Source organism: Dunckerocampus dactyliophorus, chromosome 3, assembly GCF_027744805.1.
Source record: "Dunckerocampus dactyliophorus isolate RoL2022-P2 chromosome 3, RoL_Ddac_1.1, whole genome shotgun sequence".
Classification (NCBI taxonomy): domain Eukaryota; kingdom Metazoa; phylum Chordata; class Actinopteri; order Syngnathiformes; family Syngnathidae; genus Dunckerocampus; species Dunckerocampus dactyliophorus.
In genome coordinates, this window is record NC_072821.1 from 7,325,321 (window position 1) to 7,345,825 (window position 20,505).

The 20,505-nt window shown below is 41.7% G+C and overlaps 2 protein-coding genes across 5 annotated transcripts in view; both read right to left on the minus strand.

The window, feature by feature from the left end:
* tln2a (talin 2a) overlaps positions 1-18,527 on the minus strand; it is a 97,319-nt gene extending 78,792 nt beyond the window's left edge. Inside the window, exon 1 of one of the 4 annotated variants that reach the window (XM_054770916.1) lies at positions 18,499-18,527. In XM_054770916.1, coding sequence (XP_054626891.1) covers positions 18,499-18,509 — 11 coding nt within the window. In that variant the 5' untranslated portion in view covers positions 18,510-18,527. Of the gene's footprint in view, positions 1-9,895; positions 10,946-13,705; positions 13,811-13,949; positions 14,126-18,498 lie in introns of those variants that run through there. The other 3 variants (XM_054770917.1, XM_054770918.1, XM_054770919.1) reach the window with 3 other exon arrangements.
* On the minus strand, positions 16,397-18,528 carry ddx28 (DEAD (Asp-Glu-Ala-Asp) box polypeptide 28). Its single transcript, XM_054770921.1, has one exon. The coding sequence runs from the start codon at positions 18,329-18,331 to the stop codon at positions 16,661-16,663; it is 1,671 nt and encodes a 556-aa protein (XP_054626896.1). The 5' UTR covers positions 18,332-18,528; the 3' UTR covers positions 16,397-16,660.
* Between the last annotated feature and the right edge of the window lie 1,977 nt (positions 18,529-20,505).

A 20,505-nucleotide genomic window follows, 5' to 3' on the forward strand; every position in this document is an offset into this window, starting at 1 on the left:
TCAAGGTCTGGGGCTGCATGAGTGCTAGCAAAACTGGAGTGATTATGTAGAGTGTGAATCAGAGATGACTCCCTCTCATCAGAAACCGGACGGCATGGCAGCGTTCCAACACAATAACAAGCCCAAACACACCTCCAAGATAAGTGTCTTGCAGAAGAAGCTGAAGGTGAAGAAGTGGCCAAGGTCACTGGTTAATGTCCAGAAATAAATGGACCTTTGTCCAAAAGAAAGGTTAAAAAAAAAAACTCTGAAGAGAAATAGGACAACACTAAAACATGAGCCTGCATGTGTGGGTTTGTTGCTATGCAAGCGTACAAATCTTTCTCATCTCACTGTTGGCATAAGACAGCACTTTATCTTTCACTTTATTTTCCACTTGTTCACGAAAACCGCTTCTTCATCCATTCCTCACCTAGTTTGCCGTGCAGATACAGCCAGCTTTAATTCTTAAGGTCAGGACTGTCAGTCAAGGTGCCTCGACCAGAGACGAGCTAAAGCATGGCAGCTTGAAAAAAAAAAAGGGAACAACTTCCTCTTGTCATGAAGGACAAACGGTCACATAACCCCATTTGCCTCTGGTAACTGCCTTTTAAATCCATCACCCCTGTCTCTGCAGGAACGAAACAGCACCCAGGAAAAAAAATGTCCCACCCGCCATTTGCTTCCCCGAACATAGATAATCATGCGGCTAATAGGGCATTCTTCAGTTGCAGTAACGGTGAGTTCCATCCTGAAGGAAGCGACATCTGTTGTCCGTGGGAGGGTGGGTGGATGAGTATGATTCCCCCCGCCCTCCTGCATCCTTTCCAAGTAATTTCCCTGAGGGTTTGCACTGCACTAGGGAGATAAGTAACCCAACTGAGGACAAGCCTGGCATTCTAACCCCCCTCGAGTCCATCTGAAGAGGAATTCGACAATGCAGCATTTGTCTCTTTGCCAGCTGGAGAACAAGCTGCACACAGGCATGTGATATGCAAGAGTTCAGTAGAAGACTACTTTTTATTTTTACACTGCATACAAATACTTTAAATCCGCCTCTGGAAGAACCCTAATTCAAACAAGAGGACACACTTGGCCCTATTTTGACACAAGGTCCTTCCCGAAAAAAAAAAAAAAAAACACCATTTCATGTTGAGTGAACTGGTATAATAATTCCATTGCAGCCATTGTGCTTCCACAAAGATGAATACTAAATGGCAACATGGCGAGTCACGACTCAGCACCACCTCCAGGACTGACTTCCAGCACCCGCAGGACAGCTGCACAACTCCTCGTTCATAGCTAAACTTACAGTAACCGAGAATGCCGGCTTTTGACCATCTGATCACCCCGGCCTGCATGCACGCCTACTTACTGTAACGTTGGTTATTGGTGATACGTTGGTATTTGATTGATTTGTATTTTTTTCCAGGAGCAGGAAGTACTTCAGCGGCCTCATTTCTCAAAAATAAAAAAATGTACGTGTGTGCGAGTGACAAGAAGAAAAGCTCTGACTTTCTCAAGGAGAAGTCATTTGGAACAACATGTTGGTTTGCTTGTATAAATCTCTAGATCCTGAATGTAAGACAAAACCTTTTTCGAAAATTTTGTCTTGAATTTGGGTTACTACGGTATTTATTTTATTTTAAAGTTCTTTTTTGTCATCTCAGCTACATCTATCGTGTAATCTGCCCTGGTCCGAACCGGGAAACACAGCCTAAGATGCAACAGGTACGAATCTGAGATACAAACGATTTTACAATAGGAACAATATAAATGTTGCCTACAATAGAGATTTTAATTATATCGCCCTATCGCGATAATGCATGTTGACGACCCAACCTAGCGGTTAACTGGTTCCAGACTCCACTGCGATAAGTGAATTTCCACAGAGCAGGATTTAATATTAATAAAAGTTATAGCATAGAAAACCTGTTTATGACTTTCTAAATCCGGGTTTTGCCATTGTTAGAGCCCCGTAGACATGAACTAACACCCCAATAGTCCTTTTTACACTCCTATTATTCTCTGTTTACATCACATTGCGCAGGCTACGGGATCGCTGCAGGGACATAAGAGACGGACGGCGCTAGCATAGCAAGCTACTGAGCTAACTAGTTAGTCTCTCCAATTTTCTTATTCGAAACTTAAAAGTGTTTCAAACGGAGGGGGTAAGAAGGACAAAGAAGCCAAAAACTTAACACTTCCAAACGGAATGAGAGGAGAACCTTATTTTTGGACTAATAGTAGGCCATAGTCAACCACGAAACAGTGATCATTTATTAATTAACAGTGAGGAAGCGATATTCTTCTTTCTTTACAATTATTTGTTCAACTGTAATCCTACGGGATCACTGCCGGGACACAGAAGACGGCCACCACTTTAAACATAGCATGCTACCGAGCTAACTAGTTAGCCTCGAATTAAACCAAGTTGGGAAGAAGGACAAAGTAGGTAGTCAAAAACGTACCACTTCCACACGGAATGGGATGAGAACTTATTTTCACTATGTCATGTCAGACATTCCATGGCTAACTCCATGCAGTGCAAAGGTTAATCTAATCTAATGTCATGTATCTCAATGTAACATTATTGACACCTTGTGACCAGAACACTACATATAACTTGTCTTTCAATATTTTAACTAATGATAGTCCATAGTAGTCCATAGTCAACCACAACATAGCTCAACAAGTGACCCACCGAGCAAGAGAGAGCAGGAAGAGACAGAGAAGCCATGCTAAATGCTAAGCTAGCTTCATGTAAAATAGCGAAGCAACAGAAGAATAAGTGCTTAGTACACCAACAGAAGGCTAGCTGGAACTGCGGAGCTATAAACGGAAAATCAGCAAGTAAAGTCGTACCTCGCCACATTGCGGTTCGAATTTCGCTGCTTCACTGTGTATTAATTACTACATTATGCTGTTTTGTGCTTGAATACGGCCAATTAGTAAAAAAAAATACATATACTTACAGATACAAATATATGCACTCAAATACAAAGACAAGGAATTCAGAAGATGCATTCATTGCGAATGTAGTATTCTACATTGGTCACTATGTGTCAGTCATTGTTCGGTGAGACAAGCACCAGACTTGGTCACCGGAACAACAGGCATTTATTGCAGGTTTAAATTATCTCACAGCAAGCATAATAACAATAAGATAATCGTAATAATAACACGGGCTACTGTTGCGGCTGATGAAGTCAACTCTCAACCCCCCATGCCACTTCTTGTATGCCTGTCACCCAGCTCCCTTAGGGAACACATTTACTGCAACACACATGAGCACGAGTATTATTATGTCTTAAACCAATTTTTTTTTTAATTATATCTAATATATTGGATATTATGGCTGTACCGTGACTATATGGGTGTTACTCCATGTCTAGAGGGGTCTAATAATAATAATAATAATAATAATAATAATAATAATAATAATCAGAATAAAGCATATTTAGAAGGTTGAAAACTAGGTCTTCTAAGTTCTAACAATATTAAATTTATAAAAGGAAGGAATCCTACTTCGCTGTGATTCACTTGTGGTCGGGTCTTGGACCAACTAAAAGCAGTAAATGGAGAAATTAGATTAATAATAGTCTAGAGAGAGAATAATAGAGCAGCTACACTGTGAGCGCACATGTCTGAAAAGCACAAACGATGCATTACATTACTGCATACATCACCAGCCAAACGAGGAGCCTTTGTTACCTGTTTTGAAATGGTTACATTATCATTTATATGCCAAAGAATATATCATCATTATGTACGGTAGCATTATCGCAAGATGCTGCAGAGTATATCGCAATATGAATTTCAGGCCATAATCGCCCTTGCAACAGGTGGATGGACTCCTTCCAACAGTCTCTGGGGACAGGGACCACCCAAACGGAAGCCATTAGGCGAATGTGACCGCGGGATCCTTGAGGCAACCTGCATTAGCAAAAACCGCCCTTCGAGTGTGCCCCATAAATGAGCAGACATCTCCAGCCACTTCATTAGCCCAATGTCCAAAATAAAAGGCCCAGTGGTGTTTACATCGCTACACTCTGAATGGTGCTTCGTCTTCTCTATGACCTCACTTTCTAATCCGAGGCCTGGCAGCAGTCCCATGAACTTGCCCTAAACTATTAAACACCGGGATTGTTTCCCTTATATAGTTCGTTTCAAGTGACAAGTCTTTGAGGCTGTTAAGAGCCCGTTTGAGACAGTAAGGAGGTTCTGGCCAAGCTGCAAGAAGGAACTGACAGAATGATTGTGCAGCAGTCACACATTAACAGGCTACTGAAAGCGCTATTTCTGCTCCAGCCTGTCTAGAGGCTGCGATGGGAAATATATCCAATCCAAAACTACTGTATATACAATTTAGTACAGTTGTCAATAAGGGGATAATAATGGTTTCTCTGGGAAGACCAGAAATGAAACTAAACTCACTCAAACTATTCAGACGCATGTTAGCTTGCTGGTTTTTCAACATGCATTGTGACAAACGTAGCCGTATAATCCGGCGTGGCAAGTAAGGCCCCTGTCATACTTGTACAAAGTTAAAGCCATAAGCGGACAATAAACTTTCAAAAGCAGGTTTAGCTGGGAAAGAACTGAAGTAACTTTAAAAATAGTCAAATTCGAATGAATTGTTCTTCCAGTAAACTTTTAGAGGTTTAAGGCAGTGGTCCCCAACCTCTTTTGACCCACGGACCGGCTTGTGTTCCCACAAATCTCCCACGGACCGGGGGGGGAGAGGTTTCGTACATTATAGCAATCTAATTTATCTTATTTATTATGTATTGTGTAAAACTAAGACATGAATAACATCAAAAGCACAAAATGAATGGCGACCCACCACCCACCAGTTCAAGTTCCAGCCAAGTTTTTCCAGAGAGATGATTACATCGCTGTTTGACGTGTGTGGTAAAAGGTAGTGCGCTAGCATGAATTCACTTGAGACAAATGTGCACATTAGCACTCAATAAATCATCAAAACTTACCTTTATGCATTCCCACATTGTATCAGCATTCGAGACCAAATATGAGGTGAAAGAAAAATGGTAAAAAAATACAGTAGTAGTCTATCTGTGCGGCATATGAGATAAAGTTAGCACACGCACAATGGACATGCATCAAGTAAGACGGATGTAATAGAGAGAATCCGGCCACTTTTCAAAATAAAACAGAAAAAAAAAGAAAAAATGAAATTATATTTTTGTGCGGCCCGGTACCAAATGACCGGGGTTGGGGATCACTGCTTTAAGGTACTTGGCAGGTTCCATAACCGTTTTACGGCAAACACCTCTATTCTGCTATAGTTGGCGGGTACGTGGTCAACAAAAACAAACCACCGTGGTCTCCAATTAGGGATGTAGGCACGATTCAAATTTCAGGTTTTGTGTAACTGGCGTGGCGCACTCAATCTCCACATCACACCAACATTAAGCCGCCATTGTAGAAAATAAATGAAGAGGAAACGACACACGACAATCAGAGAGATGTGAAGTTTTGAGGCCATTTATGCTCAGGAAAAGGGGAAAAAAATCTAGTCATCCAGGAAATAACCACGAAATAACGTCCCAGTAGTTGATCCCATTTATTTGATAGCGTTTCAGCACGTCCTCCAGAGTGGTCCCTTCCTTAGTCACAGTTTACCACCAAACATTCGCAACAAGAATTTATCCTGATGGGAAAACCAAGAATAGACGCCCCAGGCTGCAGAGGGGGTGGTGGTCGAGGAGGCTGGGTGGGGATGCATTTCCAGCACAGCCAAAAATGTGCCCTAAGAAAGCTGCAAGTGACTCCGCGGGGGGAATTCCAACAGAGGATTAGTTTCACAAACCACATCGTCACAGAGACTAAAATAATCTGACGACTGATAGAAATGTGGAAATTTGTCAACAAACGTGTTGAATAATAAGAACTGCCATTTGTCCGCAACATTGGGGCTTACGGTTACAAGGCAACTGCTGTCGGAACGGCGAGCCATACTAAAATAAAAGTAGGGACTTTGTGTTGTCATACAGTGATGGAGGTCCGCACTTCATGTGTGGTCCAGCATGCACAAATAATACATGGTTTCCAATTTAGACATGCGTTGGTTCAAGTGATAAGTCTTCGAGGCTGTTAAGAGACCATTTGAGATAGAAAGGAGGTTCTGGCCAAACAGCAAGACGGACCTGACAAAATGATTGTGTAGCAGTCGCACATCAACAGGCCACTTAAAGAGCTATTTCTGCTACAGCCTGTCTACAGAGGTTGGGAAGGCTACAATGGAAAACATATCTCATATAAAACCAGTGGCGGGTGGTGCATTTGGTACCTGGGCCTTCAGTGGAGATTATTTTTCTGATCTGAAAAAAAAAGATAATAAAAAGTACCGTGTCGAGGTATCGAACCTCATTTGCTCGGTTATGTGACGGCGATATCATCATTGCATCATGCTGGCGGATACAACGTGGAGCAACTCCAACACAATAAGTGTCTGCCAGATCGCCGATATCGTTAATAATAGAAGTCCACTTATCTTCAAATAAATCGTCACTGATACGATAAATAATTGACCGTTGTCATTCAATTACAATCGTCCCTCCCTACATCGCCGTTTGAATATCGCTCCCTCACTCTATTGCAGTTTTTAAAAAATTTATTAATTTGCGCTGTTTTGTGGTTGACTATGGCACATTATTAGTAAAAAAAAAAAAAAAAAAAAAAAGAAACATATTGAAAAACAACTTATATGTAGTATTCTGGCCACTAGGCGTCAGTAACGACACAAAACATTGATGAGACATTACATCGCATTATAGTCAGCCATGGCATTTCGGCACTTCCGACATGGAGGGAAAAGTTCTCCTCCTATTCCAAGTGGAAGTTTTTTGGCCTCTTATTTTGTATTTCTTCCCCATTCATCTTCAGGTTGTATCCCCGCTGGGATAGGCTCCAGCATACCCTCACAACCCTGGTGAGGACAAGCAGCATAGAAAATGAATGAATTAATTAATTAAATGATATTGCACTGATATTGAAAATATGATTTTTTTTTTTTTTTTTTGCTTAGATTTTTTGTCTTTTATATTTTTCCAAAAGCGGGTTTTGAAAGAGAGCGGTCATCTTACTGCATGTTCAGGTCAGTACGTACATGCAAGGTATAGTATTCTTTATGTTGTCGGCTCACATCTTAGTTGGAGGGAATCGCATTGTATTTATCAGGGTTGCTTTAAACGTATTGTGTGGTTGGCAGCAAACTAAGGCCATGTCCACATGGGAGCGTTCCCGGAATTTGTTTTTTTTTTGCCGGGTTGGGAAAAAAAAAGTCCAGACTGTGCCAGATTACTAAATAGTTGTACCCAGATGGGTGAAAATGATGTAATGCACAGGGAACACCTATGTGTGGCGCTGTAAACAGACACGCCCATGGAACCACGTGGCGCACCAAACTATAGAAGAAGAAAGAACGCATGCGGTTTCCAAGACTCGTACAACAAAGTGCAATTACTTCTCCGATTAATCTTGGAAAATAAGACAACAAAATATCAGAAGACTGCCAACTGGGATGAGTCATGTCCGTTGAAATAGTCAGATGTTATGTTGGCTTGTCGTCAAAGCTCGCTTCTGGTCACGTGACAGTGACGAGGTGGCGACGGGTCTGCGACGTCATCGTTTCTGTAAAAACAGCGGCTGGGCCGTCTATACGGGAAACGACAAGCCGGCGTTTTCAGATTTCCACACTCTGGAAGCAGTTTTCAAAACGCCCAGAACGCCGTTTCCGTGTGGGTGAAAGGCTGAAACGATAATATACTTTGCCGTTTTGACCTGAAAACGTTTCATCGTGGACAGCCCCGAATTATACTACTGCCTAGTCGTGTTTTGTCTGTGGTCTGACTTGTGCATTGGTTGCAGTCATGGTACTTGTCTCAGTGTGGACCTTCCTCATGGCAGATACATTCTACAGGGTTCTCTTAGTGCACGCTCTAGAATGCCTGGCCTAGTTCAAGTTGATATCCCAGAATTTCACACTTTGTTGTGACCAAGCCAAGGCATGTGTAACCTTAAACATAAGAGCCAAATCACAACATTCCAATCAGGGCCGCCTCCTTCTTCTTAAATTAAAAAAAAAAGGGCTGGTGCAGAAAGGAATTGAAAACAAAACAACTCAATTAGATATTCAACTTTAGGAGGAGCGCTGTGGGTTTTTTTTTTTCCCCTACATGCTGTGGAGCTGCATTTTATACATGGTGCTAAAAGCAGTAGTGGTTCCCATGGTGACAGGAAAACTCAAGCTGCCTGGTAACTCGTAAGGATTCAATACAAACCTATTAGTGTACAGGCAACGCAAATTTGTGTACTTACTACATTTGGCACAATTAAATAAAACTAATCATGCAAAATGATGGTAATTGGTTGTTTGAAACAACTTTTAGTAGGATTTGATTTAGAAGGTAAATGCACTGTAAGCAATAGAAAACAAATCATGAATATGAAACGACAACATTCTGCTATTGGGATAAAAATGAATTCAGTGCATTAAAAAGAAATTGAAAAATTGGATCATTGTAACTGCGGTCTCGTGTTTATTCCTACTATAATCTGAGGAAAACCACAGTATTTCATCCCTGGTTTACATTTGTATGATATGCATAGTTAGCTAAAAGGCACAGAGAAATGATGCACAGCTATATTATGCTATTTTAGTGTCTTCTTTACTAGCGTTCCAAAACCATTTGTCATATGATCCGTTACAGCTGTCTGGCTATATATCTATATAGCAAACAAAAATGAGTATGACTATAAAGATATACAAAATATACAGTGTGTGTATATATATATATATATATATATATATATATATATATATATAATTATTATTAATTTCATTTTTTAATTTTTTTTTATTTCTATTTACAGTCATGCTCATTTCTGTTAGCCACAGGCATTCAGTTTTTTTTTTATTTTTATTGTTCTTGACTCCTTTATGACAGGACCTACATAATGCAAAAACACACAAATTCTCTATATCTGTGATCCCCAACCCCCAGGTCATTTGGTGCTGGGCCGCACAGAAAGAAAAAATAATTTCCATGATGTTTTATTTTGAAAAGCGGCCGGATTCTCTCTGTTACGTCCGTCTCACTTGACGCATGTCCATTGTGCGTGTGCTAACTTTCTCTCATGCCGCACAGATAGACTACTACTGTATTTTTTTACCATTTTTCTTTCACCTCATATTTGGTGTCAAATGCTGATACTATGTGGGAATGCATAAAGGTAAGTTTTGATGACTTATTGAGTGCTAATGTGCACATTTGTCTCAAGTGAATTCATGCTAGCACACTGCCTTTTACCACACACGTCAAACAGCGATGTAATCATCTCTCTGGAAAAACTCCAGAGACAAGATAAATTAGGTCGCTATAATGTCCGCAGCACCTAAGTGGAACTATGTTCTTCAACACCGAAATCCTACCAGAACTGGATGGACGTAGGAGACCAAGTGGGGGGGTAAGTCGCTGTTAATGGACCACACTGCTGATGGGGATGTCATACAACTTCATGTCAAAAAATCCAAACTATTCCTTGAAGTACCTATTGAACAAGTGCTATTCTGGGATCCTCTATATGCAGACCTGCCAACCTTGAAGAAATGTTATCAAGTTTTGGTCTGAAACCGCCAAATTAGGCCCACAGGCCACCAGTTGAAGAGCGCTGATTTAAAGGTGTGTTTAGCTTTTTTAGTTAAAGCGGAAAAGTTTTATGCTAATAAACACAGAACAGTTTATGGAGGTAACAGCATGTCACCATAATGTGACGTGTGATGGCATCACACTGCCGCCTAAATCCAACATGGCGTCCTCAGAAGGAAACAGGAAATATGACATTAACATAAAAAAACACTGTGGCACAGGACCTGACTGCGATGACTGACCATGATCAGGACACTTCCCGTATGCCGTGCTTGTGATGCATGTGGCACATTACGGATCGCTCATTTCCTTCCTTCTGTGTTCCCCAGTGGCTTGTTTTCATGCAGGACAAAAGGGGACAAATCAATAAATTAGCCATGCACAGCTAATGAGGAGTCCCTCTTCTCGGACAGGCTCCGTCCCTAAACACAAGAGGTTAGTAACCCAACGGTTTCAGCACTACAACACCTGAACAGCAACACTGCTGAGAGAGCACGCTGCTTTGAGAAAACCACATTTACGTCGTGATTAACATTACAATTCACGACCGCAGTCGCCAAAGATCTTAAGGGGATGACAAAGCCCTTCGTTTGCTCCTTGCATGCAAGACGTCCAATCCAGTTTGAGTAAACGATTCAGTGCTGCATGCTGGCAAGGGATGCAGCAGCATTTATCTACACAGGAGAGCCGAAACGACATTTTCACACAGGAAGCCGAAGGGTCTGGATCATTAAAAGCATGAATGCCATTTGGAAATGGACACTTTTTAAAAACACGACAATTCTGTTCACTGAATTGTCTCTGTGTCTTTATGGCGTCAATGCTGAAACAGTCAAACAGACACTCAAAAAAAAAGCTAGTTTATTCCTACTCTAAACACATTTTTAGACATTTTACAGAAGATGTTGCATCATAATCCCTAAAAGGACATACAATATGTCCCAAAAGTGATTACTGTACACCACGCACTCACATTCCTGCCAATATTTCATTCTATCTTTTCATGGAACAACGCTAAAACAACACTTTGATATAATGTGAAGTAGTCAGTGTGCAACTTGGATAGCTGTAAATTCACTGTCCCCTTAACATTACTCAACACACAACCATTAACGTCTAAACGGCTGGCAACAAAAATGGGTACACTCCTCCTGAAAATGTCCAAATTGTGTCCACAGTGTCAATAGTGCGTGTGGGCACCAACCCGACTTCAGCAAACTGTTTGTGCGCTCTCTTGTGCATCGTCTTTAGAAGAGACTTCTTTCTGAGATGACAGCCACGGAGACCAATTTGATGCTGAGCACTGACTGGCTGACCCCCACACCCCCACCCCTTCAACCTCTGCAGCAATGCTGGCGGCACTCCTGCAGCTATTTTCCTTGGTGGACCGCGGCAAGGCTCTTTCTGAGTGGAAGCTGTCCTGTTAAAGCGCTGTACGGTCTTGGCCGCCGTGCTGCAGCTCAGTTTTAAGTGTGTTGGCACTTTTCTTAAAGCCTAGAATATCTTTACGTATAGTCGGAATTCTCCCCCCCCCATCTTCAGAGAGTTCTTTGCCACGAGGTGCCGTGTTGAACTTTCATTGATCAGTGCGAGAGCGAGTAAGAGCGATAACACCAAATTGAACACGCAATTTTTACATAAGGGTGTACTCAATTTCGTTGCCAGCGGTTTCGCCATAAATGGTCGTGTTTTGGGTTATTTTGGAGGGGGCGGTAAATTTACACCGTCTTCCAAGCTGTACACTGACTACTTTACATTGTATCAATGTGTAGTTTCTTCAGTGCTGTCCCATGAAATAAGATGAAATAAGATGTTTTCAGAAATGTGATTATTCGGGGTGCTCCGGTGAGCGTTTTACGCTGCCGATTCTGATACAGATCATCTAGAAATGAAATCCAGATCGATACCAATCACATGGATTAATTGTACATTTTTCAATTTATTTATAACGAGTGCTACTGGCCAGGGGTGCCGTATAAAGGGGAAAAGTCAGCACAATTCCAAGGTCCCAGTACTGCCAAGGGGTCCAAAAAATAAACTTCCAAAAGGATGAGACGTTTTCTTTAAAAGGAGATTTTGGCGTACTTCCACCGCTGAGAAATTCAATGATGTTTTCCGGCTATTACTGATTGTCGCACACATGTTGGGTGAGTGTCTGCGTCCGCTGTCGTTTCAAAACTCACCATATTCCGTCAAGTGTTGTTCTTCAAATGGCGTATGAAAGCTTTTTACCCCCGCAAGACAGTTTTCATGGCATGTGTGAGCAGTCCGGTTCCACACGCAAGAAAAGCGGGAGTACGACACTGCCTTAGGGCAAGACACTACAGTGCACGAAAGGATCGCTGCGAGCGCAATAGTGCTAGCCACAGGTGATCGGCGTTGAAAGGCATTTATCGGCATATGCCGATCACAGGTTTTTTTAGGGAAATTGTCCGATACTGATCGGTGGCCAATCTATCGGAGCATCCCGAGTGATAATTATTGTTTATAGGCCTCATGGTAGGTAAAAGGGGGATAGAGTTTGACCTTAGGCCTTAGCTACCTTTGATACCGTTCCAAAATATCGGACATTTCTTGTACCATAACATTTATTACACTAATGCTGCATATCACAGCCCCCCTATTTGCCATGATATGCTGTGATATGTATAGTTTGTTTGAATTTAGGGCGTATAAGAGCTCATAAGGTGTGATTTCATCATTGAGCTACTGTACTTTCGCCTTTTTAAATTTACCTGGGAGTTGCTACAATATGCTGTGATGTATTCAATTTGTTGTAAGGGTGCATGATAGGTCCTAAGGTCGGATTTGACCTTTGAGCCTAGCGCTGTCGGCCACTATGTGTCTACAATGCCATTCAGCCACAATAGCATTGTTACCTGGGGACTGATGATATGCTGTGATGCGGTCAGCGTATATCTGCAATTTCACAGGGAATTAAAAATGGCAAAGGTCTTATTATTAGGAATCTTCTTGCTTGTATCGATGGTCTGCGCAATAGCATTACCTCTCTTCAATGGACTCAAACTAATCCAAAAACAATAAGACAGATATCACATTTCTACAGTGCTTTGTTAGGGATTCAAAGAACAACAGATGTGTGTAACTGAGGAAAGTTTAGCTCATTTTGTCTAAACACTCCAGAAAATAGAAGCATTCTCAGGCAAAGGTTAGAAAAGAAAAGCAACAATGTGAAGCAGAAAATTATACCACTCACCAATTTAGACAATAAGACACGAGAGTGTTTCTTTATGAAGTGATGTATTATAACTACTGACAGTACCATTAATATATATTAATATACCCCAAACATACACCTTATACTCTCCAGCCACTTTATGAGGAAATACAGTATAACCAGCGGGACTATCCTCTGTCTTTCTTTGACATTTTATTGTTTCTCTGCACACAATTGCTGACCCCAAAGCACAAACACACACACAGAAGAATATACAAGCTGAATGTCCAAAAGGTTTGTGTGTCTTTTTAAGGTTTTTGCAACCTGAGATTTGGAAGTTCCATTAAACTTGGACATCTCTCATCTCATTTTACTGTGCAGCACATAACTAAAAGCATGGTTACTGATCATCTTCCTGCTTGACCCTTCCACATAGCACTACATAAAAGCATGGTAGACTACTAGCAGGCCGTTCTATTATATGCGAAGGGGTGTGGCAGTGTAGCTGATACACGCAGCAACCCTCACATACTGTATGGATTCAAAAGGTGCAGCGTTCAATCCATTAACGTGTCACTTTAATGCACATCCTCTATAACGTGCAGCATCTCTCCATCCAGCAGAATGGACACTCTGCACTCATGCCTAACCAAAGGTAATAAAACAAAGTTGCAAACAATCCATTCATTCATGCCTGACACGGTATATTAACATGGCGGAGACTGGTATTCACCGGCCGGTGCATTCTAAAACTTGCCCCCTCCGGCAACTCTCCACACAGCGAGTAAGCCCAGCAACAGTGGCCGCCAGAGACGCCTCCTCAGGCGGCGTGCAGCAGCCACACGAGTCGGTGAAACAACCAGCCTGGACGTACCGGCGGTTTGATGTGAAGGCTCCACAAGTTGCGCGTCGATTCAGCGAAGCATCTCAACCCAACTTCACGGCTAAGCAGACACACAACAAGCACCCACGCATGCATCCACACACAAGGCGTGCGGGCTTTCTAGTGTAAAAAAAAAAAAAAAAGCCCGATAGATAGAGAAGGTCAGGCGGCTTTCGGCGTGTGCCGCAGGGGGAGATGGGCGCCACACTAATCCGATTGTTGCAAACATGCCTACCTTCACAAGCTCCACTGGCGCATCGCTGGACGCACGTTGGCGGACACTTCCGCTGCTTTAGCGGCTAAATAGCATCCGTCTTCTGGCAGGGAAATTTCCAAGTGGCCGGACAGTCAATACTTGTACGTGTGCGCGCGTGCGTGTGTGTGAAGACAGCGGCAAATGTGTGTCTGCGCGTAAATGGGGAGGGGGCAGTAATCCACCAGTGGGGCAAAAAGGAAATACGTCACTTTAAATGGCCCTACTTTGTAGTCCATTCACACACTGGCAGAAAGAGTGCATCAAGTCATTCGTATAGAAATAACTGATAAAGTCATCATAATTAGGAATATGTAAATAAAACGATGTATGAACGTTGAATGTCTAGAGATTTATATAGAGATAATTCATTAAGTTAAATGTATTTTAAACTACCGTACTAATATACACTTTGAAACAAAAGATAAATACATCATAGAAAATACATTAAAAATAATTACAAATTGTTTAATATTATACATATTATTTGTTGTCCAAACCTCTTTGTACTACAATGTTTTCGGTGATTTCAATAAAAAAGTGCTATTAAAATAAACAATAATATACAGAAATAAACAAAACTAAGCTTTATTTGGTTAAGATGTTTGTTATTATTCCACACAATATCAACAGCATTTGGTAGTAAGTAAAATTGATGTGATTTATTTAAATTACATCAATAATTTATAATATATATTTATAATTTATAATATATAATAAATATTTTTATTTTTAGTCTTTTGGGCATGTTAAGTCATTCATTTTCTTATTCCTGGTTTTGCCTTTATCAATTGTCCTTGCCCATACACGATGTGATTTATTTAAAATGTAAAATTTTTGTTGTGAATTTGTCTGGTTAATTTATTTAAATAATTAAAACATGAATAAACGATTTACATTTGAAGTTAAAGAATATTTTATATATATTTAAATGCATTAACCAATATATATATATATATATATATATATATATATATATTTTTTTTTTTTTCAGTCATAGTATTTTTTAAATGCTTATTTTGCATCACTCTAGTGCTAATATATGTGATTTATAGAAAACGTGCTTAGGAAAAAACTTCATACGTTTTTAAACGTATGAAGTTACTATATATAAAATGCAATCTATGCATTATCTATACCGCTTGTCATCATTAGGGTGACGGGTACGCTGGAGCCTATCCCAGCTGACTTCAGTTGAGAAGCGGAGTAAACCCCGGACTGGTCGCCAGCCAAATACAGTACATGCAATGTAACTAAACAGTATGTTATGTTACATATACATGTTATATATATAATACATGTTACATACATGTTATGTTAAACACAATGAAGCATCATTATCTCCAAGTGTTTTTTTTTTTTAATTAATGGCTCACTAGTTAGTGTACAGAAGTTCCAGCCAGTCTGGCTCTAACACGACCCACAATGGACTGCGTCCTGGTTAGGATATGTCTTTCAGTTTGTCTCCGATAGCCTTTAAACATGAAGTCACAGGACACGTGCTATATTTGGATCTTTAGTTGCTTATATTTCATTTGGGGTCAGTTACTGAATAAAGTATAAATATAAATCAAGGGTACCCCATTGCTCTCATGCTATTAATGGACGGGAGTGGAGCGCAGCCTGAGAATCCCAGCAAAATTCCAAACATTCTGATGGAAGCTCCATGTTGACACATCTGTCTGCTACAATAATCTCCACACTTCCTCCAAACGGATTTTCCCCTCCAAACTATAAAGTACGCACTTTAGGAGCAGGATGTATCTGGGAAGAGATGAAGATTTAGTCTTGTCAAATGTCCATAATCTCTAAACATAAAAAAAAAAAAATTCAAATCCTCTGCACGACAACACGGGAAAAGTTTCCAGGCTGGCACTTTAACGTGCTCTCCTTTCAACAAGCACCTCAGGTAGAGGAAGGAAAAGACACAAAAAAATCCCGTCAAGTGGGCTGCAGACCCACCACATGAACAGGCAAGGTGTCAGGTTTGGACCTGTGCTCAGCTCAACTGGAGAGATGTACGGTATATAATTACTGCTGTCTTGAGTGATTGAGCTTCCGGATGACTGTATGACATCAGCAGGTGACCGTGTAGTGTATTCATTGCAAAAATATGTGCGCATGTTCATTTTTTGGGGTCAATTTATAGCCATAACATTGCTTAGATACATGTTGCCATCTAGTGGTTACACGCATACAATGCACGCGCTCGGATCACACCCACGGTTAGGGATTTTTCACGATCTCAGAAAAGTGATGTATGTAAATCTAATAAATTTACTTTGTGCCCGATTAAAGATGTACTAAAAAAAATTACACTTTACACAGGATGAGCGGTGACAAAACATCACGAGGTACACCTGCACAATGCAAAAGCTGTATCAAAAATTCCATTTGGACAGTATTAGGTATTCATTGGACAATACGTTCATTATTGTGATGCAAAATAAAACATGTAAAACGCAGAATTTCTGAATAATTGATGCCAAACTTGCAGCATGTAGCTTTCATACAGAATCCAGCAAAGGCCCGCCTCTGTTACCTCTGATCACCTTGGTCCACCCCATTCACAGCAACACAACACAACAAAACATGGGTTAAAGTTATTTTTAATGATGAAATATATTTCTCACCAACATTTTAATGGGTTCTTCCACCAACGCCTCTCTACTGTTTGCACAGTACAAATGCCCTCACACCTCTGACTGTTCCGTCATAACTAGTTCTGGCTTTGGCTCCCGTATTTGAGACTCCATCCCAGGCAAACTAGTCTTCCTACGTGCTGCCGTCTCAATCTTCTGCACAAGTTCCACTTCCCAGGGATGCGTGACGAAGCTGAGCACCTTACCACCTTCAAATCCCCCGGCCCTCCCTACCCGCCCGGCCCTGTGGATGTAGTCCGTGTGAGACTCCGGGAAGTCGTAGTTGACCACCAAGCGCACCCGAGACGTGTCCAGGCCTCGCGAGGCGATGTCAGTGCACAGGAGGACGTTCACAGTTCCCTTCTGGAATTTGTGGAAGATGCCCGTGCGCAAGGCAGCCGGCATCTCCCCTTGGAGGCGGGCGTGATGTACCCCCATCTCCTCCAAGGAGAACCCCAGCCAGTTGACAGTGGAGGACTTGTTGCAAAACACCAGAACACCTCCTCCTCCTTTTTCCTGCTGGAGGAGTTTCAGGTAATGGTTGAGCTCCAGGATCTTATCAGCACCTTTCACCTTGAGGAAAGTCTGCTTCACATGCGGCATCAGGAAGTGAAGCATCTTGCTCTTGATGACCACCATGCTACCGAGGTCCGTCACGTTGCTGAGAACTTCCCCGACCCCACCGGGGAAGGTGGCGCCCACAACCAGCAGCTGAGCCTTGTGGGCGGGGCCTTGAGTATCCCTTGGATGTCTTGCAATTTCAGTGTGGTGCAAAATGTCCTCCAGCAAGTCAGCAAAGCTTGGGTCAAACATGGTGTCTGCTTCATCCACCACCAAGAAGTTCAGCTCACTCAAATCCAAGCAGCGTCTCCTCAAAGCTTTGACCAGAGCACCCGGCGTCGCCACCAATATATCCGGAACACTTCGCTTGAAGACGCTCTTGATGTGCCCCACACCTCGCCCGCCACCCACAGTCCTAGTCACCATGCCCAACGGGTCGCACAGGCTCCTGGACACGGCGGCAACCTGCTCAGTAAGCTCCCTGGAGGGCACCAGAATCACAGCGCGGATTTTTGCAGAACCTGCTCCTCCAAACACATCCTCAGTGAGCTGTAATTTGTGCACAATAGGCAGCAGATAACTCAGTGTTTTCCCACTTCCTGTCTCTGCCGCACACAGGATGTTGTGACCTCTCATCACCTTTGGGATGGTCTGCAGCTGCACAGTGGTGGGGTGAGTAATGTTGAGGTGCTCCAAAGTCTCCACCAATCCCTTGGAGATGTGTAGTTTATGGAACGTCTTTACGGGCTTTTCGGCATCCTCCTCAGGGCTTCCATAAACATAAGGTGCAACAGACTTGATGTTGTTAATGGTGAAATAATCCCCGCAGGACTGTTTGTGCTTCCATCCTTTGGAGCACAGAGTAGGTTCATCAAACTTGCCGTGCGTATATCCAACAGACTGATTCAAACTAGCGTTCCTGCTCTGTATGAGGAGCTTGCCAGCTTTGATGGTGTTCACGTTGTTCTTGCCTCGGGTCTGCTTCGGGTTCTCAACGCGTTTCTGCACGTAGCGAGGGACACGAATGATAGGGATATCTTCTGTGGAGGGTGTTGTTGGACGAAGACGAGCAGCGTACACAGAAAAATAAATATGACCGGCTACAGCTCTGCTCACTTTTTGCGAAATCAAAGCCGGACAGCCGACCTTCAGAGACCACATTCTGGTAATGCTAACGCTAGCCTGTTGGCGGCTAAAAGTTAGCGACAAAAGAGTGGAGGAAACATACTACATACTAAAACAACACGATGACACGATGAATCAACGTAGGAATCGCCAAGAGTTCAGTAAAGTTAATGTACTGTCAGAAAGTCATGAGAAAAGCAAACCTGATCGCCATGCGTAAGTTGACGAGTGTCGATGACGTTGATGGCGCGGTCTGGTGACGTAATATTTGTTTACAAATCGCTTTGGCCTTCGAAGTGAACGTTACAAAATACTCTATTTTAAAATATCACATTAGCAAATATATGCGATAAAATAAGTAGATTTTATTGTTAAATAATGTAAATTATTTATCAACAATACAAGTCGTCTTTTCAGTACTTTTACTGAAAAAAACACAATTATGTTTTCTTTTAGACGACACACTGGCTTCATATACTGTAAATCATGTCGTGTATAAATATCCTGATAAGTGTTTTTGGCCTGATTTGCCTATAATAGTAATTGCTTTAATTAGTAGCATTTATTTTCTATGACCACAAGCACAGTTAAAAGTAATTGCAGGCTATGTTTGAAATTCCATCCACTGCAGCATTTTCTATGCCGCTTGTCTCACGGGGGATGTGCTGGAGCCTATCCCAGCTGACCCTGGCCGAGAGGCAGGGTACACCCTGGACTGGTCGCCAGCCAATTGCAGGGCACATATAGACAGAGATGCCCAAACAGAGATTCCAACCCAGATCTTCCAGATCTCCTGACTGTGTGGCCAACATGTTAAACACTGTGTTTGAAATTAGTTACTCAAAAATTTAAGCACAACATATTAATGCTTGCATGTACGGTGTCTTTTTTTATCAGTTTTGTCGGGATTACAAATTTACAGCAAGTACACCCCTCACATTTCAGAAAGCATTTTTATTTCAGTATATGTTAACAAGGGACTATTCTATAGAAATGATACTTGCATGTACTTCAGAGCAGTCAGTGCACAGCTTGTATAGCAGTAGAGCTTTACTATCCACTATCAAGACTACCTTTTTGGTTTGCTAATTCATTTTTCTAATCATGTCAGCTATATGTGATGTCTATATGAGACTAATTAAAGGCTCAAGGCTAGTTATTATGGTAGCCGTCCTGGGATTCCTAGGGGGATAATCCAGTGTTTCTACATGCTGTGTGCCACCAGGCATTTCAAATAATAACGTGTGACTAATCTCCTTTTTGTGTCCAGATAAAAGGGGTCTAAAGGGGGTTTGCTTTTAACTATTTTGACACTGTACACAACCGTATTTTCTCTTCTGCTGGCTCTAGAATTCATAGCACCCCAGCTAGTGATGAACACAAACGTGCTAAATGAACCAAACCTAGTGAGTGATTTACAATATCATCACATGAATGTTGTGGTTGTTTGGAAAGCTCTGGAATCCAACCAGGAAGCACTTTATTCGTCTTTGATGATCAAGAAATGCATTATTTTGGGCCTCTAATCTAGTCTATGGTCAGTTTCACAAAATGACCACTAGAGGGCAGCAATAGCTCTCAACGTACAGTACCTGTATGACAGTTGCTGTGGTAAATAAAGGCTTTAATATAAGACTTGAAATACTGTAGCAACATAATAACGGACAAAACATGATTTTACAGCACCATACGGCCTTCCACAATATATCACCACATTTTATAAATTACCTAAATACACAGTATATTTGCCAATACTGTATTTGCATGTAACACATTATTTTGTCCAGCTTTATTGCCTCAGTGACTCCTTATCTGCAGACATTCTAACCACAGCACTGCACGTAACTTGATATTTGTTGACATTTAGCTAGCACCTGTTGCGTAGGCGCTGATGTTAGCATTTCTGCAGTGTGTGCAAATCCTTGAAAGAAGAGCAACACCTCAAAAACCAGTATGGCAGGGGAAGGGGAGGCGAGGAGAGAGATGCTTGTTCGTTTTTATAACTTTTTTTTTTGTTCTAGAAGATCATAGTATATCACAAACCATATCTACAGCCACCCACACAATTTGCTCTTGTTATCTTCTCCCTTCAAAGGTCATCGGTGAAGACAATGCTGGTAACTGAAATGTGACTTGGGTGCTTACACAGAGGAGAAAGTTCAGCTTTCAGGTGACCGTCTCAAAATACGACATAGAAAAGATACATTTGT

Excerpts from the sequence above, each read along its gene's own strand:
- ddx28 (XM_054770921.1), bottom strand. The coding sequence starts at position 18,331 with ATGTGGTCTCTGAAGGTCGGCTGTCCGGCTTTGATTTCGCAAAAAGTG.